The 26,732-nt window shown below is 43.6% G+C and overlaps 1 protein-coding gene across 18 annotated transcripts in view; it reads left to right on the top strand.

The window, feature by feature from the left end:
- The window catches only part of PUM1 (pumilio RNA binding family member 1), an 859,012-nt gene that overhangs the window by 416,051 nt on the left and 416,229 nt on the right, over window positions 1–26,732 (top strand). For all 18 annotated transcript variants that reach the window (XM_069224905.1, XM_069224910.1, XM_069224908.1 and 15 more), the window contains one exon: window positions 17,728–17,879. In XM_069224905.1, the coding sequence (XP_069081006.1) occupies window positions 17,728–17,879 (152 nt within the window). The remainder of the gene's footprint in view (window positions 1–17,727; window positions 17,880–26,732) is intronic.

The raw sequence follows: 26,732 nt of genomic DNA on the forward strand, positions 1-26,732 counted from the left end.
TTTCCAAGAGAGCATCTGTGATAACGAAGCACACTCTCCTCCATTGGAAGAGACAGTCTCTTACAGAGAGGACTGTCATGAACCTGATGGGCAAGATGGCTTCTTTCATTCCCCTAATACCACATGCAAGATTGAAGATGTGACCCCTACAAGAATGTTTTTAGCATGGATGGTCAAAAGCTGCTATGAGCTGGGAGGATCTAGTTATGGTCACATCAAGGATTCAGAAGGAGATAGAATAGTGGAACTTGAACGTGAGTTTGGGGAGACCTTTCAAGCTTCCCTCTCCCACAGTGACCATAACAGACAGATCTCACAAGGGCTGGGGAGCGCACATGGGGACTCTGAATATCCGAGGTCTCTTGAGCTCTATGGAAGCTGTGAAACACAAACTATGTGAAACTAAAGACTATCTTCCTAGCACTTAACAGTTTTCAGGCACATGTGAAGAAGTGGACAGTGCATATACAGATGAATAATATAACGCCTATGTTCGATGGCATCTGTCGCTGTAGATACACATGGTATGCATGAGCTCGCCATCTGGTGTTGGGTCGGAGTGTTACAAGTTGTTTTTCTTCGAAGAAGTGTTTTCGAGTCACGGGACCGAGTGACTCCTCCTTCTGTGCTCATTGCGCATGGGCGTCGACTCCATCTTCGATTGTTTTCTTTCCGCCATCGGGTTCGGACGTGTTCCTGTCGCTCCGGGTTTCGGAACGGAAAGATAGCTGAAAACGGAAGATTTTCGACGGTATCGTTGCGATCCGGTTCGAGATAGACACATACGACGACGCGTTGAACATCGAAGCGCTTCGGTGCCCTTCGGGGTAGATTTCGGCACCCCGTCGGGGCCTAGTCGGCCCGACCGCGTGGAGAACAACGCCGATGGAACGGACCCCGTTTCGATTCTGCCCCGAATGCCACAACAAATATCCTTATACAGACCTACACTCGGTCTGTAACCTGTGCCTGTCACCCGAGCACAGCGAAGAATCCTGTGAGGCCTGTCGGGCGTTCCGGTCCCGAAAAACTCTGCGCGACCGTCGAGCGAGAAGACTGCAGATGGCGTCCACGCCAAAGGAGCGTCGACAGTTCGAGACAGAAGAGGAACAGGAGGAATCCTTTTCCATCCAGGATTCAGACTCCGACGAGCTAGGCTCTACAAAAACTGTGAGTAAGACGTCGAGATCAGAACTTAAAAAAGGAAAGAAGGCCCAGGGGACGCCACTGCCAACCGGCCATCGCTCCACCCAAATTCTCGGTGACCAACAATCGGCACCGAAAAAGGCCCATTAAGTGTCGAGATCGTCCGACTTCGGTCGAGACACCGGCACGCAGCCTCCTCGGGACCGAGAGAGTGCTAAACAGAAGCATCGACACCGAGAGTTCGGTGTCGACACGGATCGACGCCGAGACAGTGGCGCCGAAGACCATAGAGGCCAAGAATTTTCGGCACAGAAAAAGAGGAAGGTTACCTCGGAGCCGAAAAAACAATCAACAGGGTTTTCGGAGCCGAAAAAAGCGACATCAGACCCTGTTTCAGGCTCCTATACTGAAGAGCATTCTATGTCTTCACAAATGAAGAAACATAGATTTGAACAAGAACTGCAATCCACTGACGTGGATCACACGCAAAAGCGTATCTTTATTCAGCAGGGGACTGGGAAGATCAGTACCCTTCCACCTGTCAAACGAAAGAGAACGCTTCAGTTTACTCCTCAGCAACAAACAGCACAAAAGGTAACACCTCCTCCCTCGCCTCCACCTGTAACTCCGGCTTCACCAACTTACACCCCGTCACATTCGCCAGCTCACACCGCCATGAGCCACGATGACCAAGATCAGGATGCGTGGGACTTGTACGACGCACCAGTGTCTGATAACAGCCCAGACACATACCCAACTAGGCCATCACCACCGGAAGACAGCACAGCCTACTCACAAGTGGTGGCTAGAGCAGCACTATTCCATAATGTGGAACTACACTCTGAACAAGTAGAGGATGATTTTTTATTTAACACCCTCTCTTCAACCCACAGCTCCTACCAAAGCCTGCCGATGCTCCCAGGCATGCTACGCCATGCAAAGGACATTTTCAAGGAGCCAGTTAAAAGTAGGGCAGTGACGCCTAGGGTGGACAAAAAGTATAAGGCGCCTCCTACGGACCCTGTATTCATCACCTCTCAGCTGCCACCAGATTCTGTGGTGGTAGGGGCTGCCAGAAAACGGGCAAATTCACACACTTCTGGGGATGCACCTCCCCCAGATAAAGAAAGCAGGAAGTTCGATGCAGCCGGGAAGAGGGTTGCGGTCCAAGCAGCAAACCAGTGGCGCATCGCAAATTCACAAGCGCTGCTAGCGCGATACGACAGAGCCCACTGGGATGAGATGCAGCATCTCATTGAACATCTCCCAAAAGATCTGCAAAAAAGAGCAAAACAGGTTGTTGAGGAGGGTCAAAACATTTCCAACAATCAAATACGCTCCTCCATGGATGCAGCAGACACGGCCGCAAGGACCATTAATACGTCGGTTACCATCCGTAGGCACGCATGGCTCAGAACGTCTGGATTCAAGCCAGAAATTCAGCAGGCAGTGCTTAACATGCCAGTAAACGAAAAACTTCTGTTCGGTCCGGAGGTCGACACAGCCATAGAAAAGCTCAAGAAGGACACTGACACTGCCAAGGCCATGGGCGCACTCTACTCCCCGCAGAGCAGAGGATCTTATAACACCTTCCGCAAAACACCTTTTAGAGGAGGGTTTCGGGGTCAGGCCACACAAGCTAGCACCTCACAGTCCGCACCGCCCACCTACCAGGGACAGTACAGGGGAGGTTTTCGGGGCCAGTATAGAGGGGGGCAATTCCCTAGGAATAGGGGAAGATTTCAAAGCCCCAAAACCACTACCAACAAGCAGTGACTCACACGTCACTCACCCCTCCCACACAACACCAGTGGGGGGGAGGATACGTCAATATTACGAAGCATGGGACAAAATAACTACAGACACATGGGTCCTAGCAATTATCCAACATGGTTATTGCATAGAATTCCTGCAATTCCCTCCAGACATACCACCAAAATCACAAAATTTATCAAAATACCATTCACAGCTTCTAGAGATAGAAGTTCAAGCACTACTGCAAAAAAATGCAATAGAATTAGTACCAAGCACACAAATAAACACAGGAGTTTATTCACTGTACTTCTTGATACCAAAAAAGGACGAAACACTGAGACCAATTCTAGACCTCAGAGTAGTAAACACATTCATCAAATCAGACCACTTTCACATGGTCACACTACAAGAAGTGTTACCATTGCTCAAAAAACACAACTACATGACAACCCTAGACCTCAAGGACGCATATTTCCATATACCAATACATCAATCACACAGGAAATATCTAAGGTTTGTATTCAAAGGAATACATTACCAATTCAAAGTATTGCCTTTTGGTTTAACAACCGCTCCAAGAGTATTCACAAAATGCCTAGCAGTAGTCGCTGCACACATCAGAAGGCAGCAAATACATGTGTTCCCGTATCTAGACGACTGGCTAATCAAAACCAGTTCGCTCACACAATGCTCAAACCACACAAATCAAGTCATACAAACCCTCTACAAACTAGGGTTACAAACCGTCAACTTTGCAAAATCAAACATTCTGCCAAGCAAAGTACAGCAATATCTAGGAGCCATAATAGACACGACAAAAGGAGTAGCAACGCCAACTCCACAAAGGATCCACAATTTCAACAGGGTCATTCAACACATGTCTCCAAACCAAACAATACAAGCAAGAACAATACTACAGCTCCTAGGCATGATGTCCTCATGCATAGCCATTGTCCCAAACGCAAGACTGCACATGAGGCCCTTACAACAGTGCCTAGCCTCACAGTGGTCTCAAGCACAGGGTCACCTTCTACATCTGGTGTTGCTAGACCGCCAAACTTACCTCTCGCTTCTATGGTGGAACAGTATAAATTTAAACATAGGGCGGCCTTTCCAAGACCCAGTGCCACAGTACGTAATAACAACAGATGCTTCCATGACAGGGTGGGGAGCACATCTCAATCAACACAACATAAGAGGACAATGGAACATACATCAAACAAAACTGCATATAAATCATCTAGAATTATTAGCAGTTTTTCAAGCACTAAAAGCTTTCCAACCAATCATAACCCACAAATACATCCTTGTCAAAACAGACAACATGACAACGATGTATTATCTAAACAAACAAGGAGGAACACATTCAACGCAGTTAAGCTTGTTAGCTCAAAAAATATGGAAGTGGGCAATCCACCATCAAATTGGTCTAATAGCACAGTTTATTCCGGGGATCCAGAATCAGCTGGCAGACAATCTCTCTCGAGATCACCAGCAAGTCCACGAATGGGAAATCCACCCACAGATTCTGAACACCTACTTCACACTCTGGGGAACACCACAAATAGACTTATTTGCAACAAAAGAGAACGCAAAATGCCAAAACTTCGCGTCCAGATACCCACACAAGCAATCCCAAGGCAATGCCCTATGGATGAACTGGTCAGGAATATTTGCTTACGCTTTTCCTCCTCTCCCTCTCCTTCCTTACCTAGTAAACAAATTGAGTCAAAACAAACTCAAACTCATTTTAATAGCACCAACTTGGGCAAGACAACCCTGGTACACAACACTGCTAGATCTGTCTGTAGTACCACACATCAAACTGCCCAACAAACCAGATCTGTTAACGCAACACAACCAACAGATCAGACACCCGGACCCAGCATCGCTGAATCTAGCAATCTGGCTCCTGAAATTCTAGAATTCGGACACTTACAACTTAGCCAAGAGTGTATGGAAGTCATAAAGCAGGCCAGAAGGCCATCCACTAGACACTGCTACGCAAGTAAGTGGAAAAGATTTGTTTGGTACTGCCATCATAATCAGATACAACCACTAGACGCAACTCCAAAACATATAGTAAATTACTTGCTCCATTTACAAAAAGCAAAGCTAGCCTTCTCTTCTATTAAAATACACCTTGCAGCAATATCTGCATACCTGCAAACTACCTATTCAACTTCCTTGTATAGGATACCAGTTATCAAAGCATTCATAGAAGGGCTTAAAAGAATTATACCACCAAGAACACCACCTGTTCCTTCATGGAACCTAAACGTGGTTCTAACAAGACTCATGGGCCCACCTTTCGAACCCATGCACTCTTGCGGAATACAATTCCTAACCTGGAAAGTTGCCTTTCTCATCGCCATTACATCTCTAAGAAGAGTAAGTGAAATTCAAGCGTTCACAACACAAGAGCCTTTTATACAAATACATAAAAATAAGGTCGTCCTACGACCTAATCCAAAATTTTTACCAAAAGTTATTTCACCATTCCATCTAAATCAAACGGTAGAACTACCAGTTTTTTTCCCACAGCCAGATTCTGTGGCTGAAAGAGCACTACATACATTAGATGTCAAGAGAGCATTAATGTACTACATTGACAGAACAAAAAACATCAGAAAAACTAAACAGCTATTTATTGCATTCCAAAAACCTCATGCAGGTAACCCAATATCAAAACAAGGTATAGCCAGATGGATAGTTAAATGCATCCAAATCTGCTACCTTAAAGCAAAAAGACAACTGCCCATTACTCCCCGGGCACATTCAACAAGGAAAAAAGGTGCTTCAATGGCCTTTTTAGGAAACATCCCAATGCAGGAAATATGTAAGGCAGCCACTTGGTCTACGCCTCACACATTCACCAAACACTACTGTATAGATGTGCTATCCGCACAACAAGCTACAGTAGGTCAAGCTGTATTAAGAACTCTATTTCAGACAACTTCTACTCCTACAGGCTAAACCACCGCTTATGGGGAACTAACTGCTTACTAGTCTATGATTACCATGTGTATCTACAGCGACAGATGCCATCGAACTGAAAATGTCACTTACCCAGTGTACATCTGTTCGTGGCATCAGTCGCTGAGATTCACATGGACCCACCCACCTCCCCGGAAGCCTGTAGCAGTTCAGAAGTTACCTTCAATTTTGTACATTTGTATATATATTATTTAATCCTTTAATAGGTACATACTTACATTTTTCATTGCGCGGGCACTATTACTATAGTACAACTCCTACCTCACCCTCTGCGGGGAAAACAATCGAAGATGGAGTCGACGCCCATGCGCAATGAGCACAGAAGGAGGAGTCACTCGGTCCCGTGACTCGAAAACACTTCTTCGAAGAAAAACAACTTGTAACACTCCGACCCAACACCAGATGGCGAGCTCATGCATACCATGTGAATCTCAGCGACTGATGCCACGAACAGATGTACACTGGGTAAGTGACATTTTCATTTCTATCTCAACAAGCAGAGGGGAACAAAGTAATTCCCACTGTAAAACCTAGCGCAGGAGATATGGGAGGTCCAATGGAACACGACCCTGCTAACAATACACCTTTCCGGGAAGCAAAACACAGAAGCAGACAGATTGAGCAGGCAAGAAACGCCTGTCATAAATGGAAGATGAAGCAGGAAGCGCTGGACTGGGTGGTCAAACAATGGCGAACGCCAAGCATACCCCAGTTGGCAACCCCAGATAACGAATATATGCTGAAACTTTGTGTCCAGGTTTCTACATCACCAATCTGAGAGGAATACCTTGTTGATAAAGTGCTCAGGGAAATCAACCTACACCTTTCCACCTATTTCTCTGATCCCAAGAGTACTGGACAAGGCCAGACAACCAGGAACATCACTTATTACTAATTGCCCCTCAATGGGCCACACAGATATGGTATTCAGATGTACTAGGGAAGACCATTCATACCAATCAATGTAACCTGTTAACAATGCAGAATGGCGAGCGTCCCCCGAGCCAGGCACACTCAGCCTAGCTGCATGGCTGCTGTATACCTAGAGTTTTGGGCACCTTAATCTGCCCTCTGGCACAATGGAAATTCTGAAGGAGGTATGGAAACCAAACACCCGAAAGTACTACCTGTCCAAGTAAACAAGATACATCCACTGGTGCGGAGAAAAAGAAAGACTAGATAGAGGGACCGAACACAGGCCGGTGCTACAGTACCTTACCCATCTGCCAGACAGTGGCCTGACCTTCACACTACCAGTAATTAGGTGATTCATGTAAGGATAAAGAGTGACGCCACTAAGAGCGGCACCAACGCCCATGTGGAACCTGAACACAACATTCACACAACTCATGGTAGAACCATTTGAACCAGTGCACAAGATTAAATTTAACTTCTTAGCCCTAAAGACAGCGTTCTTAATAGCCATCACATCACTCTGTAGGGTCAGCAAGTTACAAACACAGACAATCCTTGAACCCTACCTTTAAATCCAGAAGGACAAGGTTGTCCTGAGAACAAATCTTAACGTGGTATCGCCTTTCCACGTCAACAAGAGCATCTAACTGCCTGGCTTCTTTCAGGACCAAAGGTTAACCAGAGAGGCACTTCAGACCTTGGACGTGCGAAGAGTACTCATTTGCTACCTACAGGAGACAAAAGCAAACTGAAAGGAGAACCAGCTCTTAGTCTCCTTTTAACCGGGGAAGCAGTGGTACACTAGTATCCTAGGGAGTAGTTATGCGATGGATAATATGCTTTACCCACACGACCCAGGGGACACTCAACCAGGATGAAGAGCGCAATCTTAGTTTTCCTGGCAAACGTACCACTTGCCAACATATGAATAGTTTGCAGCCTGGTCGTCCCCACACACCTTCACAAAACATAACTGTGTGGATATCCATTTGAACAAAGAAGCACTGGTGTGGGACGAAGTACTACAACACCTGTTTGCCAATTCACCCAAATTTCTGCCCATCCGTGCAGTATGTAATCCAGAAAAGGATTAATGCTTAAAAACTAAATAGTTGTGTACTAGTAGGAGCAGTTTCTACAGCCAGAAGAGCTTTCTGGATTCACATGCGACCCTCCTTGGCAAAGGGGGTAAAGCAAACCGGCAGGAAGAACAGTGATTCAAGACAGGAGAACTTTTGTGGAACAACATACAAAGAAGGCAGATAAGAAGAGGGGAAAAAGAATGAAAAAGAAGAGAAAACAAAGAATCTGAAGATGGCAGTGACGCACTGTAACTGGGGCGCCATCTGATGTCACAACGGATGGACTCCCCACCAAATGGTGGTACACGCAGGTGCTCACTCTCTTGCTTGTGCCCCTCACACCAAGACAGACACACACCCCTCTCTCTCTTTTTTTTTTTCTCTTTCTCTCTCTCTCTCTTTTTTTTTTTTTTCTCTGTCTCGGATCCAACCACTAGATGTCAGAATAGATGCACAGCATGTAATTCTCCAGGCTGCAAAACTACTCCTGCTGGTAAGTAACAGTTTTGGTACTCCCTGTCTGGAGTGGCACAATAGGTAAAAAAAAATATAAAATAAAAAAAAAAAAAAAGTGATGGACTGAAATGCAGCTCCATGGCTCAGACATTTGTTAGCATTCTGCCCACAACGTTTTAATGGACTTCAGAAATGTAATCTTTTGTGAAGCTTAAAGACAACAACCACTGACATTACTAAAAACTGGACTTTATGATTTTCTGCATAATACAATGGATGGAAAAATAAAGACTGAATTAAGCAAATAAAGTTAGAAAGACAACCAAATAAACAGCAAGTCTCCTACGTCTGAAGAAAATATTTGAAGTGTCTGCATAATTAAGGATAAATCCACAATATCTGAAGATATGCATACATTGTATTCTGTCTAGATATTTCAGTTTCACACAAACTATTACTCCGTGATACACATATTTAGCACAGGTTGGGACACTACAGTAATCTCTGTGCAGTCTTTGTGGAAAAAGTTAACATTTGCATGCCCTCATACTATAGTTTCTTCAAGAGCCTGGATAATCTCTGGTTTTGCCTCATTGATGAAACAGCCCTCTGTTGGTAATACTTGCTTTAAAAGAGATTAGATTATTTGTTCTTCTAAACAGGTGCTCACTTTATTATACTAAAAGTAACCTTCAGAAAAGAACATTCATCTTAGTGCACTTCATGGTCTTCAATGGAAAACAAGTAGATACAGATAGTTTTAAGAGGGCAAGGTTGGTACTCTGTGCAAAATGATGATGTTCAGCTTTAAGTGATTGCTTGCAACCTCAATTTTATCAAAGAACTGAAGCTTAGTTTAAATACACCTTTGTTTCCATGTAGCTACTACTCAGACCAACATTTATACAGTTATGCAGAGGGAGTTCCTGTTTGTTAAGCAAAAGTAATAAGTTCTTGCTGTTCATTCTTACCCTTTTCAAGTCTGCCTTTTGGTCTTCCAACCTGTTTACATAAGGGAAATCTGAAAACTGTATTGTGCTGTGGTGAGGGAATTTAATCAAACATGAAGTTGACTGATTTTATTTTGCAAACAGAATGTATGATCGTAACCACTGAGTAGCCCTACACACTTAAATGAACACAGAGCACTTATGAAAAATAAAAATAAAACACGTTTCTCTGGAAAAGCATGTTTTTTTCATTTGAAAAACAAAGCAACTTTGACAGCCTGTTGAAGGCTGGCCAATCTTAATTTAACATAATTTAAAAAGAATAGCAAATTTCAAAAAACATTATAGTGACCAAAAATCTTGCAGAAACCTTTTGAGAAGAAAGGTGGGAGAAAAAGGGGGCAATGTAGATTGATAGGATGCAATGTAAAGTGATTTGAAAAAGGTCTCTGCTGCTTTGAGGGAGCACATGCCAAGAGTATTGCATTATGCTCTGTTGGTGACATTTGCACAAGTGTGTTTTTTTTCCTCCTCCTTGCTACAGCATCTTGGTGTGCTGAGCTCAGCCTTTTTGGCTTTTATTTGGAAAAGTCTTTCCAAACACCATATAAAATATTTTATTTGATGTATGTGGTCAGCATGAGTGGTTTTCTGTTTCCTGAAAGACAATATACTCTTCATAGAAAATGCCTGGGGTAAGAAGGTGTGAACTGATACTGATTACCTCACCATTCTGTCTCTCATTTACCCATTGTCCTGTGAATTATCCCCACTGTCAAAAGATGTTGGAAGGACCCTTGAGGACAGGAAAATTATTTGCCTCCTTTCTTTAAGAGGCATGGGTGCAGGAGACCAGAGTTAAGGTCTTGAAGTTCTTATGGCCATGTAGAGGGGTACCTTTCTCTACTATAATTTACTCTTCGTTCTCTAAGGACCTCTCCAGAGGGTGATGAGCAAAATCAGTACATGGAGCGCATCATCTTTCAAAGTTGACTTAGAGGAAGGTGACTGCCACCACTTGTCTGCTGTCAAGGGGAGGAAAGAAGCTGAGACACTTGCAGTTGGAACTGACGTTTCCCTGGTTGGATAGGGATGGAGGCATATAGATTTGCTATGAGCTGGAGGCAGAAGGTTCCACAAATATTCTGTATCATATTAGCCTGCTGGAGTGGGTTAGACCCCCAGCTCTCAAATCATTTTTCTTTCTGCAATAATGACCATAGCACAACTATGCATTACCTGAGCAAACAGGAAGGGGAGTATCCAGACTGTCATCTCTCAAAGCACAAGCCGTTTGCAAATGGCTCTTAGCCAGAGACCTGTAAATCAAGGTGGTTCATGTCACAGGTGTCCAGAATGCAGAAGTGGACTCATTTAACTGGATTATCCAAAAAACCATGAGTGGTCATAAACAGCTAAGAGCTTTGCTTAGTCTTTGGAATCTTAGGTGGGGTGGCTTTGCACAGCCAGGACTGTTTGTAGACACAGAAAATGGGAAAGGCCCCAATATTATCCCCAGGTATTAACCGGGAAAAAAAGGAAATGCCTTTTTGATCAGCTGGTCACACAAATGTCTTTATGCATTTCTGTAGATACCACTGATTTAATCAGTAATCACCTAACTGATCCTACTGCAGAGGGAGGATGAGCCACATCGTACCAGAGTGGTCTCGCCAATATTTGTTTACTAATCTTCAGCTATCCTAGCCAAACCTAAAGCTTCTGTCCAGACTGGTTCTCATACACACATTCTGCACTCCATCTTACTATCTTTTGAATATAAAACTTCCTAGCTATTGTGAACAATTGTATCCGATAGTGACTTTTAGTTGCAGATCTCTTATCTTCGAACTTCCCCAGGCGTCAGTCTGGATCTAGAGATTTTTCTCGAGTAGTAGCCGAGCACCTATCGATCCGTTCTTGAATTCAAACTGGTGTCGGTCGTACCACCTCGACTTTCCCCAGTGACAGTTCTAACATTAACACTCCTGATGCTGCCCGTGCCCACGGTCTGTCGACCCCATCCTCATTGCTGACTCCGACATGGAGCCGGACACCAATTCCAACTTCGACATAGACCTTGCTCCCTAGGTCGGATCCTGATCCTTATTCTCTTGGGTTGGGATACAGTGAGGATTGGGGTGAGGGACGTTGGACTCTTTGGATGGAATACCAGCTAGAAGATCCCATTGACTGGCGGACGGACCTGGGTGAAAGCCAGTGGTCTGGACACTTCCCTGACAATGACATGCTTTCTACACCTACTATTACTACGGAGTAGAGATCATCCTGCTCAGTGGTAGTGCAGAGCGCGGCCGTGGTCCTGGGCCTTGAGCTGCCTTAAGACTAACCTCCTGACAGAGGTGCATCAGCCTATGGCTTCCACTTCTTAGCCCATTTTGCCCTTTAATGAAGCCCTCACTGATGTTCTGCTGGGGACCTAGTCCAAACCCAGCACAGGGGCTCCTGTGAGCAGGACAATTGCCCGCTACCATAGACCCGCTCCAAATGATAGTGTTCCTTACTCAACACTGACCCCTGAGAGCTTGGGTACCAAGCCTCCATGTCCCCAGGCATTTTACCTTCCGCACCCCCGGTTAGATAATCCAAGAGGCTGGATCAGCTTAGGAAGATGTTTTCTACCTCCAGCCTGGCATTGCGGACTGTGAACACCAGTTGCCTTTTGGGCCGTTACACCCATACTCTGTGACACGGTTGTGCAGGTGCTCCCTCATGTCCTGTAGGAGGAGCTGGCCTGGCAGTTAGGATTGGACTGTTCACTTGCGGAGCCAGGGTCAAGACTGATTTCCATATGGCTGGGTACAAACGTGGGGTGGCGTGGTGGTCCAAAAAACGATGGATTAAACCCAGATCTTTGTGACTGGGGGTGCATATTTCCATTGTTCAGCATTCTGTTCATCTGTTCTTTTTGCCTTTGTTGTCCTAAGTGGGAAGGGTATGCCCAAACATGGTTCCTGTGTTCACTGCACCACTGAATTGAAGCTAGCCTGGCTGGTGAGGGGTGAGGCCTCGAAACTGGACCCAGGATGCTTGTTTCCGGTCCACGGAAGGACCTGACCTGGCAGTTCGACTGGATTGTTCCCTTGGGAAGTAGGGTCTGGACTGATTTGCATATGGCTGGGTCCAAACTGGGGAAGTGTGGTGGACAAAATGGATTAAACCCATATCTTTGTGAATGGGGGTGAATGTTTGCATTGGTAAGCATTCTGTCCATTACCTGTTCTTTTTGCCCAGGTTCTAGAGGAGGCCTGGGCCATTCACTCTGAAGCTGTTGCTGATGGAGAGGTGCAACAAAGTTCACAATACAGTGCGGGCTGGATACAACTAACTCACTAGGCAGATTGGTTGCATCACCTGTGGCCTTGTTGTGCCATGCTTGGTTGAGGATGTCTAATCCACCCTTATGGACATGCCCTTTGATGGCACCCGTATCTTCGGAGACAAAGCAGACTTGGTGCATAAGTGCTTTTAGGAGTCTTGAAATACGGCCACCTCCTTAGGCCCCAACCCGTCTGCTTTTTTACCCTTTCGTGGCTCCAGAAGGGGCGCCTAACCACATCCGTTCTCATCCAGCCTCCATACCGTGCATCCTACCAAGCCTCTGCATTGCCTACGTTATAGGATCCAGCGTCCTCCTGTATCAAAAAGCCAGCTGTCTAGCCAGTCCACTGCCACAACCCCACCCCGCAGCTACCTCCAAACCTTCCTAGTCCTTCCTTGCCAACCAGGGACCGGCAAGAGGCAGGATTTACCATCACCTGCCCTGCTGGCAGTTCATCACGTCAGACATGGGGGGTTTTGCAAATAGTCCAAAGGGGTGACTCCCTCCCATTTAAGACTACGCTTCCATCATGCAGTTTGATCACTTGGCACTTCTCTGTGAGGAAGTTGCGGCTCTCTTGGCCAAGGTTGCCATAGAGAGGGTTCCTGTGCCAGAAGTAGATTGTGATTGTTACTCCCACTACTCTCCAGTGTCCAAAATGGACAAGGCCCTCTCCCCTATCCTAGACCTTCTGTCCCTCAATCTCTTCCTCAGAAAAAAGAAGTTTAAAATGCTCACTCCAGCTCAAGTTCTATTTGCCCTCGGCCCAGGAGACTGGATGGTAGTGTTAGACTTGCAGAGCACCTCTTTCGATATACCTCTTGTGCGTGCCCACAGACCTTACTTGTGGTTCACGGTAGACCAAGAGCATTTTCAGTTCACGGTGCTCCACTTTGGCCTTGCCAGCGCCCCTCGGGTGTTCACCAAGGTGATGGCTGTGAATGCAGCTCATCTGCACAGATCAGGGGTCTCAGTCTTCCCCTACCTCGAGGACTGGCTTTTAAAAGTGAGCTTACCCCGGTCTGTTGTCTCCCACTGCCAGCCCACAGCGGGCATCCTGCATTCGCTGTGGTTCACTATAAACATGCTGAAGTCACACCTGACTCCCTCTCTCTCATATGATCCCTTTCATTGGATCTGTTCTGGACACAGTGCAGTTTTGGGCTTATTCTCCTGAGTAGAGAGTCCAGAATATTCAGGCTATGATACTGATGTTTCAGCCTCTATCCTGGATTTCGGTGAGACTGGCTCCGAGGCAGCTGGACCTCAGGGCCCCCGGCATCCTGCTGGTGTCACATGCCGGATGGCATATGCTGCTTCTGCAGTGTGACCTAAAGTTCCAGTTGGTGCAGCATCAGGAGAATCTCTCCAACATGGTCCAGATCTTAGAGGGAACCGCAATTGGGTCAGATGCCAGATCTAGCAGTAGTGGCAGATTTTTCACCGCTGGGATAGGCAGCCACATGGGGGAGACTGAGATCAGAGGTGCCTTGTCTCCAGTGGAGTGCGGGGCTCCACATAAATTTTTTGGGAGCTCAGGATAATCAGATTGGCATTGAAAGCATTCCTTCCCTCTTTCAAATGGAAAGTAGTCATGTGTTCTAGGACAACACCACCGCCATGTTGTACTGCAAGAAGCAGAGCAGGTGGTGGTGTGTACCCTTTGTCAGGGGGCACTGCGCCTCTGGTCATGGCTGGAACATGTCGATCACGAATGGCGTGTCCATGCAAAGGTGGTGGAAGGTCTCTTTCAGCAGTGGGGAGAGCCTTTTTTAGATCGGTTTGCTGCCGCAGAGAATGGTTAATGTCAGCAGTTTTGCACATTGGGAGTTTCCAAGGAAGCATTCAATTGGCGACGTTTTTTGTCTTGAGCAGAGCTCAGGCCTCCTGTACGCCTTTCTGCCAATATAAAGTCTGCACAGAGTTCTCAAGAAGATCAAAAACGACCAGGCCTATTAATCTTTGGGGCTCCTGACTGGGCACAAAGAGTCTTGTATTCCGAGCTATTGAGCATCAATCCTTCAGGAGGATCTTCTGTCCCAGCAGCAGGGGGGGTCCTCCACCCAAACCTGTCCAGTATCCACCTTCTTGTGTGGAGATTGAGCATCGACCCGAAGTCTGTAACGTTATCTTGAAAGCAAGGCGTCCCTCTACCAAAGCGGTATACGCCTGGCGATGGAACAGATTTGTGGCATGGTGCACAGACAGGACTGTTAACCCCCTCTCTGCCCCTCTTTTTGAGGTCCACTTGTTTATACTTTCTTTGTCCCAGCAGGGCTCTGCTTTGGGCACCCTCAAGGGTTATTTGTCTATCTCTGCATTTCTGAGGTTACCTGACCAACCCTTTTTGCTTAAATCTCCTATTGTCAGTAGATGTCTTAAGGGTCTTGCCCATATGTTTCCTCCATCACCATTCATAATGCCCCAATGGGGTTTGAATCTGGTTTTTATTTTCTTAATGTGCCCTCCTTTTGAACCGCTTCATAATTGTCCTCTCAAGCTTCTAAGGATAAATACAGCCTTCCTTGTGGCTATTACATCTGCCCGCAGGGTGAGTGAGCTATTGGCATTATCATCTAAACCACACTATCTTTCCATCTATCCTGACAAAAAGGGGTGCTTCACACCAGGGCTTTTCGCCAAAGGTGGTCATACCCTTTCATGCAGGACAATCCATTACCTTGCCTACTTTTCATGCACCTCCTCAACCTTCTAAGGAAGAGGAGAGACTCCACGGCCTAGACCCAAAAAGAGTGTTGGCGTTCTACCTTGATCGTAGAAGAGTGTTCCGGGTTGATGATCAACTCATTGTTGGGTATGTGGGTGCAAAGAAAGATCGGGCAGTGCAATGGAGAACCATCTCTAGGTCCTCTGCCATAAGATGTGCTACGCATTGGCTAAAAAGCAAACCTCCGTAGGATTTGTACGCCCACTCTACGAGAGCAACAGCTGCAACCACTGCGTTAGCACACGGAGTTCAAGTCCTGGACATCTGTCATGCAGCAACATGGGCTTCTCTGCACACATACGCCAAACACTACTGCCTGGAAAGCCAGGTCCGAAAGGACGGGTACTTTGCCCATTCGGTCCTGCAGGACTTCCTAGTGTGATCTTGGTTCGCTGGCCCACCTTTGAGGATGGTATTTCTGGGTTTCTAATCTAAGGTAAGGAATCTGCAACTAGAAGGCCTTATCTGGTAGACACATACTCTAGTTGCAGATTCCTTACCAACCTACCCACCCTCCCTGCGAACTGATTTCTAGGGACAGGGAATTCCCTTTCAGGTCCCTAGTTTTGATGCACAAGTGGTCACAGTTCCTCATGGCTTTGCGCTTCTGGCGTGAAAGGTCGTGAAAAGAAACTGATATCTTACACCATGAAGGTCTTGGGTGAATGCAGCCAGATATAGCACTTCACTACAGGGGCAAGCCACTGGCAAGAGTTGTTGCTTTCCCAGTGGCAGGAAGATATTGGGCATTGCTCTGCAGACTATTGAGTCAAATGTTTTAGTGAGCTCATGAGAGTTGTACAACTCTTCCTTGCTCTACATACAGAGCTTCTAACTAATGGCCTGTGTGAGATCCTGGTCTCTTCGGCGGAGTGAGGGGATTTAGACTAGGTGCTCTGCTGGGCACTTTCCATGACAAATATGTACCTACAGGAAATGCTCGCCCTGGTTCTCCTGGCCATGTTGTGAGCAGCAGCACACAGTTGTACTACCACTATTGCATGGTGAAGGTAAGCAGTCCTCCTTTCACCTGCATGGAGATGTGCTTACTAGTTGTATAGGGATCCTATATCTTAATCGCCCGATAAATGCCCTGGACCTTTCACAGGCTGTCAATTAGAAGCCGAAACAGGTTTGAATATATTGGATGTATTAGCCGTCGTACCCATAAAACAGCCTGTCCCTGTTTTCCCCCCCCCCCTCCCCTCCCCCCACCTACCTTTCCCCCTCCTCCTGCTATGGTACCCATCCAATGAAGTGAATTTTTTCTGGTTTGTCCTAAGCTATTTTTATTATCTGGATCCCTGCTCTATCCACCTGTCATACTTTATATAAGAACTCCCACACAAAATGGAGGTTGAGTCTGCCTTGATAGTATCATCTTATCAGGGTGGAGTAGGAAAGCAGTGGTGAAACATGCCACATTATGAAGCTTCTTTATCCAGAACAACTGTATCTGGTTTTGTTTCCTAGGTTAGCCTACATGGAACAAAAATGATTGTTCCATGTTGTTACTATGCCCTGTCCCTGTATGTGGTTGTTAACTACGGTATTGAAAGATGTACAGTGTGCCACCTGTTCCTCTTCAGCTCTCACTGTGATTATATACATAGCTTTTCTTTATTTGATTTATACACACACTCACTATTTCCCTAACTTCAATTGTATCTACATCTCCCATCATTCACTGGCTCTAAAACTCCTGTTTCTGTTAAGTTCAGTGATCAATGCTTAAGTATTGCTGTAGTTGTACAGAAAATAGAGAAGAGTAGTTTGAGATCGCGATGAAGAGTCTGTAGTCATGTTGAGTTACACATTTAGTTGCCTGTGTCCAGTTCACACTTCATTAAAAACCTTTTTATTGGTACAGTGCAGTCACTTCCATTACCGTGGCCTTCTCTTTGGATGTTGAGGGGTATCTTTCATTCGTACTGAGGTTATTAGTGCAGAGACAAAGTTGACTTACATTAAAGGTTTTGATTTTTGTTTACTGGTCTTTCTGTAGGTTGGATGGCACTCGTATCAGTTGATCTGTAGTTGTAAAATATTGATGTTGGAGCAGTGTGGCCTTTGTGGTGTACCAGTTGCTTAAGAATATGTTCACTCAATATCATGCTTAGTTGCCAGAGGTAGTCAGAGCAAACTGTTGCTGACTGTGTTGCTGTTTTAGTCATATTTGGGATAGTTACAATTAGGAAAGTAGAATATAGGAAACCAGAGCAACCTTTTCTGAGTTCATTCTGAGGGAGTGTGTTATTGGTATAAATTGTTCACTACTTTTCCTTGCAGGTTAGATCCTTTTGAAAAGATTTCTTGCACACACCTAAAGCAGTCTTTCTATTATGTTCCCCCAAGGACCAGCAGTGGTACCTCATCAGTACTATGGCGTTACCCCGTGGGGTGTTTACCCAGCCAATCTCTTTCAGCAGCAGGCAGCAGCTGCTGCAGCTGCCAACAGCTCTGCCAACCAGCAAAACAATCCACAGAATCAACAAGGACAGCAACAGGTGAAGTATAAAATATGTTTGTTGTGTAAATGTGCGAGTTTTGTTAAGCGTCTAACTCCAACAAAAGTCTCATAGCGCAAAAAGAAAGCAAGATAAGTGGACCTAGTTGTGACTCATTTGGGATAAAGCCAAGTTTTAAGTCTTTAATGTTTCCTAAACTGCAACCGATTCAGAAGGTTGTGTATAGATGTTGGGAGGGCATTCCATAATCTAGCAGCCGTGAAATCTGGGTATCTGAACAAGGAAGGCATTAGCTGATTGTAGGGGATGACCTGGGATATAACGTGTGAAATTACTATTAAAGTAAGTTAGACCCATCCAGTATTAGGGTTAGCGAACGTGGCATACTCCCATATGGGTGACCCTCATTTTCACTGGTAGCCAATGCAAAACATTTCATGTAGCTGATGACGAACAGCACACAGGTTTGGCCTTTGCAAGTTTAGCTGACACATTTTGTATACTCTCTAATTATTTTAATCCAAGCAGATTCACCCCAAAATAGTGAATTAAATTGCCCAGGTGACTCAGAAAGGTTGCCCGGACCACTCTCCAGCGTGCAGCCACGGGGAGAAGAGGCAGAATTTTCATCAGAACCTTTAGCAACTGAAAGAGGAGCTGGTGATTTGCTTTCTATAAGTAAAGATCATTATTGAAAAAAACACAATGTTTTTCACAAACAACAAGAGTTCTGGGGGCAATGGCCAATTCAAAGTCTAAAGATTTGAAGGGCAGGAGAGAGGAGGAGGGATGTGATGGAGCCATATTTGTTCTGTTTTGTCTGAAATGAACTTCAGTGCCTTGATACCCACCAAAGTGGCAACTGGCTTCATATGAAGGTGAAAGACTTTGTACGAAGCTGGGCTTGAACGATTCATACATATGATTAGATGGTTAGTGCCATAATTCACACACGAGTCCAGAGAATCTCATAACTGTCAGCAGAGTTTGGATAAAGATATTAAACAGAGTGAAACTCAATGCTGACTGCTGGGAGACTCCTTGCTATACGCTTTTCAGACTGATGTTGAAGAAACACAACTTGACACCGATCCATTAAGAAAGGTTTAAATCCCACGTGCATGGTCTGAGCCTAGGCAATTAGGTTGCCTAATCTCCCTGCTCCTACGCTCCGAGAGATCTCTAGACATCCTACATGGTGCAATATGAGACTGAAATTTGCCTAATCAGCTTCCAGATTACCTTGCAACATGATGTGACCGTTTTCTCCCATCCACGACTTTACCAGAACAAGCACCCTCAGTGACTCGTGGAATCATCTCCCGGCAAGTTACAACATGGAGCTGACCATACACCTTCACTTACAAGAAGCAGTTCCACACTCTGAAATTTCGTAGCTGTAGCAACAACAACTCTTTATGGGAGGTGAGATTGATCTTTAAGTAAAACCAACAACATGAAGAAACCAACATCTGAAATCTAACTCAACCAATGCAGCACCACCCTCCTTGCTACCAGCTGTTATTAAACTGATCTTGCTACCAAACGACGCACTGCATAATGAAGCACCCCAGGCGATAAATGGGACAAGCACAGAGCACTATCAGTGATGCGTTATAATATGCACATTTAAATGCTCTCCCTACCAAACAAACTCAGCGGCCTGTACGGCCTCCTCCACCTAATAAATTCTCCACCTCACTCACCTCATAAACGCAGCACTCATACCCGTTTCTAATTAACCACCTCAGCCCTATGATCCCTATGATTTTGCTCATATTCGTCCTTTCTGAGATACACAGAGCTACAGCAAACCTAAGTGCAGTTAACTTCCAATTCTTAAGATTTTTCGAGCCTCCTAAAATACCACTTCTAGCCCCACAATAAATTCCAAACAATTACATCAAATGCTCATTGCATATTGGTGATCTCACCTCCAAGTGCCACTAGCAAAACCCTATTACCAAATACAACAGGGACACATAGTTTTACCTAGATCATTTCCAGGAACAAGCGTAACTAACCTATCACCAAACCGATATTACTAAGACCTACTTCTCAATACTTCAACCATCTCCACTTAGTCGTATACTGCTCTTAAACCACTTTGCTAATCTTATAGTCTGCAGCACCACTACCAAACTTTACTTTAAGATTATTGAAACAATAAGTTTATTGTCAAGATAACACTGTACAGACAGAACAGTCTCTTGAATCATAGACTTATAATATATCAGTGTACAAATCATGGCGAATGCCAAGTCTAAAGAAAGAGTTAATAGTAGAAAGAACACAGAGGCCACAAACCTGGACAGAAAAGATCTAAATCAGACAAGCCTCTTCTTGATTCACCCATCAAAAACCAGGCAGAATATGGAAACCCCATTGACGTCATCCTGGATAAACTGAACAAACTACCCGAAATTACCACCTCAACTGCAAATGGACTTGCTTGACTTATAAAAAGAGCTACACAACATAACCCAAAGAATGAACAAAGCTGAATGCAGAGTCAGCAAAGTGCAAGACCAGCCAGATTTTTTAGGTAAACTAGTTCAGTCTCACAAAAAGAAGATACTACTACTTGAAAAGGAAATTACAAATCTTGAGGTCAGAAACTGAGCGGGAACCTCCGAATATTTGGCCAACCCGACCAAGCGGCAGACTGAAATGATTCATGTGGATCCTTCCTAGAATCTTGGATTCCACAAGTGCTCAAAATAACTTTCAAGAGAGACTTTGAAATTGAACAAGCACATAGAATACGGACAAAATCAGGACAACACCTCAAGTCTCCGAGACCTATGATCTTCAGGCTTCTAAGATATGAACACACTGAATTGATAATACAGCACATGAGAAGCGTGAGGTCCATCTCTTGGAAGGGGTCACAAGATCAGTATCTTCTAAGATCACGCAAAGAACACAGTACTACGCAGGAAAGGTTTATTCGCCCTTTGGAATAAACTGAAAATATTGCAATTCAGTTTTAGATTTGCAGGTCCAGCAAATCTACAGATCTTCAAGAACAGAAGAACTCTTTCGAGGAGCCAGAGGAACTAGAAAAGTTTTTAGACTTGACCCAGCAAACTATGGACATAACTGGATCCTTATCCCATTTGCTCTAATGTGCTTGTAAACCTCTGTTTCAAGTTCACATGCTAATCTAGTGGTAACCCACATCATGTTAAAAGTTTGCTAATCTGCTTACGAGAGCTCTAATTGCAACTTCATTTTAGGATAGAATCGCTGAACAAAGTTCCATACTCATTCCTAATATTTTACTAACATCGTTTGAGTAACAATGGCAAGCCTTTGATCTGCATCAACTATTGCAATGCTCTGATTCTAATATTTGCCAATCAACGTTAACATAACTAACCCTTACCTTATACTCTTTATACTGCAGCCTAAATCTCTTTGATCCAAAATATCACTAATACACTAACGCGTTCCTCCGTGACTGCCCTCTAAACTGAATGTCATCATGAGTGTTGAATTTACCTGTTATTATGTACAACCTTCCATTGTGCTTTCCCAAAACTGCATTTATTACGCGCTTGTACTTTATAGCTGTTAACGGTAAATTGCCTGTATGTTACATAATAAATAGACATCAGCCTCCTTCTGAGGCTGCTTCTACAATCTACATATGTTAAAGTATTATCTATACTTGTTTACTGCTTTCCTAAGGATATAACTTTGACTTGAATGATTGACTATCACCATGTTAAGACCTTTGCTTACCAACTTTGTATTAAGTTCAAATCTCAGTATATTTCTTCTTCTACCCAATCCCCTTGGATACCCCCACATGCAAAACCACTGTCTAGCTTCTTCAAACAATTGTTATAGAGGGATCATCCTCATAAATCACCTTATCTGACCAATGGTATCTTGTTTAACACAGGACAGTATATCCACAAGCTTAACAAACTTGGGTAATAACTGTTAGACCTGTGCCAATTCCCACACTGTGCACCATGTACCACAGTGGTATTCTGTGCTTGAACACCAGATTTCTCTCCCAGCGATTCTCTTGTGCTTGTCCATTCCCCTCTAGCAGTCATCCCCTCTTGCAGCTCTACTTTCTCCTCCAACTTCCGGAAGGTATTCAGGTGGGTTATGGGTGGATTTAGGGGCTTATATCGACTACCTATTCTTTTCTTATCAATCTCTCCTCCCTTGCTCCTCTTCCCTACGGATGTTACAACTCCTATCAACAATAACACTTATAAGAGGTGGCTTGCTCCCTGTTTAATACTATGTGTATCAAAAATTAGCATATCCGATAACCTATATCCCCCTGCAACTCTTAATTACCTCAACTGGAATGTGACAACACCCCCACATGACTACAATGAGTAACACAGGTTCTCTTAGAGTAATATCTCTTAATTCAAAAGGTATCAACCATCTGGTTAAACAAAAATAATTCTTGGCTATTGCACAAAACTGAAAGGAGATGATATTATTTTACAGGAAATAAAACTAGGGGTCCAAGATTACAAATATATACACCACAAAGGGATTTGTGATATAGTTGGCTCCTCTGCCTTTAAGAAACTAAATGGTGTCCTCACCCTTATTTAAAACACGGCTAACTTAGTAGATATAGATTACGCACGATAATAAAGGTAGGTGGTCAATCACCTGACTAAAACATAACCCAACCAAACGTTTATCAACATCTGTGCCCCCAACATTAGATGACTATGAATTTTGGATCTCCCTAAATAAACAAATACGCTTACTTCCCAGTGACTCCAATGTTTGCTAGCTGGTGACTTTAACCTCCCTTGGGAGGTTGTCCTGGACAGAAACGCAGCCTGTAAATCTAGACCTGGCAGATTCACAATGAGATGAATCTGTGCGACAAACAACTCCCTGAGTGACATCTGGCATCTAAACAACCCAACAGGCAACCAATGTATATTTTGCTCTCTATTGAGGATAGACTATATCCTAACTAATAATACTCTCACCCCCCCAAAGTCCCCAACCAATTTTAATATCAGATCATGCATGTATATCACTTGACCTGCAGATCACACATGAACCCTCTAAACCAAAATATTGAAGACTAAAGGGAACGCCTAGAAGACCAGTCACACATACAGTCAACAACTTCTTCACAGAAAGTGAAACCCCTGAAATAAACACACTCTGGAATGCAATGAAGGCCTCCATCAGAGGAGAAACTATCAGTATTTTGTCTAATATTAAACAAACCAATAAATCCCTCAATGATCTAGAACAATCCATCAAAAGACCCGAAAAAAATTCTGTGATTCTAAAGACAAAAGATAATTATCACAACTAAAAGCCCTTAAATAGGAATACAATAAGCTGCTAAGTAAAAGAGCACATAACTGGGTGAAGACGAGGAGATTCACTTACTCCAATAAAGCAGGCAGAACTTTGTCAAATGATGTGAAATTCAAAAATAACCTGAATCACATCCCCTTGATCAGCAATAAATCTGGCTTAACGGCCTCAGACTATAGAAATCGTAAAAACCTTTGGAGAATTTTACCACGGTCTTTACAACCCCACTCATAAACCTATCCCCGAATAATATGAGTACTAAAAATAGTACACCTCCCTGAAACTACTAATTCTGACTGCATAGAACTAAATCAAACAATCACACAACCAGAAATCCTAAAAGCAATTGGGTCCTTAAAATCCGGTAAAACCCAAGGTCCAGATGGCGTAACAGCCAACTTTTCTAAAACGTTCCAAAATGAACTCACCCCTCACCTGGAATCCCTCTTCCACCAATTCAACAAGACCGGTACAATTTCTGGCTCAGCCATTGAAGCAATCCTTACTGTGATCCATGGAGAAACAAAGGACCACCTTGAAGTAAAAAAATTACATACCTATTTCTCTATTAAATCTCGATTGCAAAATGTATGTCAAAATTCTTGCGAATAGGCTGGACAAAGTCCTACCTTCCATTGCACATCGATCACAAACCAGATTCACAAAGGGTAGACACAGTGCGGACATCATAAGGGTTTTCTGCCATATAATTGATAAAACTCACTCTCTAACCTCCCCCGCAATCGCCATGGCCTTAGATGGCGAAAAAGCTTTTGATAAGGTTTCATGGACTTTTCTGAGAGCCACCATGTAGAAATTCAACCTGGTTGACACGTTTATTAGACAGTTTTTTGCTCTATATTTTAACACGTCAGCTCATATTTGATCCAATGGTTTTCTCACAGACAAAATCAACCTAGCACAAGTTATGAGGCAAGGTAATCCCCCCCCTACCCACTCTCCTCCCCACCCCAAATTATTCCTATTGGCAACAGAACCAGTCATATTGACAATTAGAACCAATACTACAATTCTAAGCATCCCTTTCGAAGATATCTTGTATAAAGTTGCCCCTTACTGTGACAATGTTTTCATCTTCAATCTAGATCCAGAAAGAGCCATCCCAAGCATTTTAAAATTGATAGCCGCCTATGCTAAAGTTTCAGGCTACACTCTAAATATGGACAAGACTAAAGTATTCCCTCTCAGTAACATGACATTTGCCTCTATATTTCATAATACCAAATTATACTGGCAACCTACAAAGATCAAATACCTAGGCATCGCCTAAAAAAAGATATTCTATCCCAAAAAATTAAAGACCTAGTGGCAAATTGGTTACCAAAATTCATGACAAGGTGGGGGAGCCTAGACTGTATCAAAATGATTGCCCCACAAATCAACTTTGTCCTATCAGTGTTACGCATACTACTCTGAGGAATGTTTCATCCCCCTTAAAAAAACTAATCACAGATTTCATTTGGAAAAAGAAAAGAAGCAGAATTTGTGTTAAACTAAACCTAAACAAGCAACACGGAGGCCTAATTATACAGATTTTTTTAAATACTAACTCTCATTTCATATCAAACAAGCCATTTGGTGATTATTGGATAATCCTCACAGCCCTCCCCCTAAGGGTATATTTAGAAAATTCTCTAATAAGACCATATTTACTAATCTCGTTGCTAATCATAAAAAAAAAAGGTTATTCACACCCAAATAAGATAGACACAATATATGCACCAAAATCTCTAGACATAAAACCTCCAAATAAAATCCAAAACTCAGAACATGCCTCCCTATGGAATAACCTCATAATTGAAGACAAAACCCTCTCTTGGCTTGCTTGGACCTCAAATAAGAGCCTCTTGATCAAAGATCTAGGACTTCCTCCCTACCCTAAATCATACGCTGATCTCATCGCCTCTCATAATTTAGATAACATTGAATTCTTCAATTTCCTTAAAATTAAAGGTGCCTTGAGCAAGATTCCCAAACCCCACCCTAGCGACATAATACCGCTATTAAACAGACTCTCTCATGAACCACATGCAGCCTCCTCTCTATATACAAAATGTCAACAAACGCCAACCAAACACATGTCCGAAGTCCATTCTAGATGGACCAATCCCTCTAATGTAACTCTTACCACCAAAATTAATGAGGGCACTTGGAAAAAGATATTAACATCTGTCCTAAAACATAAAATCTCCCCCATACTACTACAATGTAAATATTGGACATTACATGGAATTTACTGGATGCTAGAAAAACTCTTAAAACTGGGATTCATAGATTCTGACACTTGCTGAACTGTCAAAGCTCACTTGAGCACATGCTATTCCATTGTGGTAAAACTTAAACATTTTGGGTGCGAAATTCAAGGAATAATCAACAACATTTTTGGAACACTCATACCCCTTGGCTTTCACCTAGTAACTCTGGGCCCCTGGTCCAGCCATCCTAATTTAAACCTAAACCCCAATGATAAGTACCGACTAGACCGCTTACTAAATTTTGGTATAAAAAATATACTGTGTGAGTAGAAATCATACCAAAATGTATTACACCATGCCTGTTGGGCCTGTATCTGTTTTACAAGAAGTGCGGATAATGTCATATCTGACATCAGTTTTAATCTTCATACTACGCAGAAACTTCGGAATAAATTAGATCTATATCTTCAGAAAATTAAGCCCCCTTAATGTGTTGCCTAATCTTTTCAGACTGAAAGTGTTACAACGTCCACTTCTCGAAATTATTGACCTTATCTCCACTCTATAACACCGGAAGATCAAGATAGTCCTCTGAAGAGGGAAAAGGATGCTATGAGCTAAAAGACCTATTTACTATACAATGTAATATAATTGTAATAATGCATACTGCCGACTGTATTCAAAGTCAATACAAACTTCCCATTTGATCAAGATGACCACTACCCTTCTCTATCTCCTTTCTGACTATCTTTTTGGAAATGCCTAATACAGTGTTGAGATTTTGCAGAGTAACAGACCCAGGGTGATCTAGAGCTGATACACCCAGTCATTGGAAGTGAATTGTTTGATCAAGAGGACCTATCGTTTAAAGAAGGGACCTTAACTATTCCTTTTTCCACTTCAACTCCTTCTTCAAAGAGCTCAGAATCTTCTATAATGTCTGACCGAGTGTTGTAGGATGACTCACTAGGTGTCAGACCCGGAGGACTGAACAAACTACTCAAATCTGGTGTTCTATAAGATGCCTGGGATTTCTGTTCCTTAAAATTTTGACAATCTTTTCAGAATAAAATTGCAAAGATTGCAACTCCTGTGGAGTGCTCGAACACTGCTGAAACAAATATTTCTGATTGGCGTACTATGGAAATAATTTCCTTCTATTTTGGTTTTGTAAATCATTATACAATTCTTACTTTGACTGCCATTTATAGCCATGTTGTTCTGTTACTTTTGGTCGTTTTAGAATTTCCACTGAGGGATACAGCAGCTGGTGATGTGTTTTCTGTCCTCTAGTGAAGAATTTAACAACAGTTCATTGAACAGAACTTCAGAGGCCAACTCATAGCAG

Source organism: Pleurodeles waltl, chromosome 3_1 (genome assembly GCF_031143425.1).
Source record: "Pleurodeles waltl isolate 20211129_DDA chromosome 3_1, aPleWal1.hap1.20221129, whole genome shotgun sequence".
Classification (NCBI taxonomy): Eukaryota; Metazoa; Chordata; class Amphibia; order Caudata; family Salamandridae; genus Pleurodeles; species Pleurodeles waltl.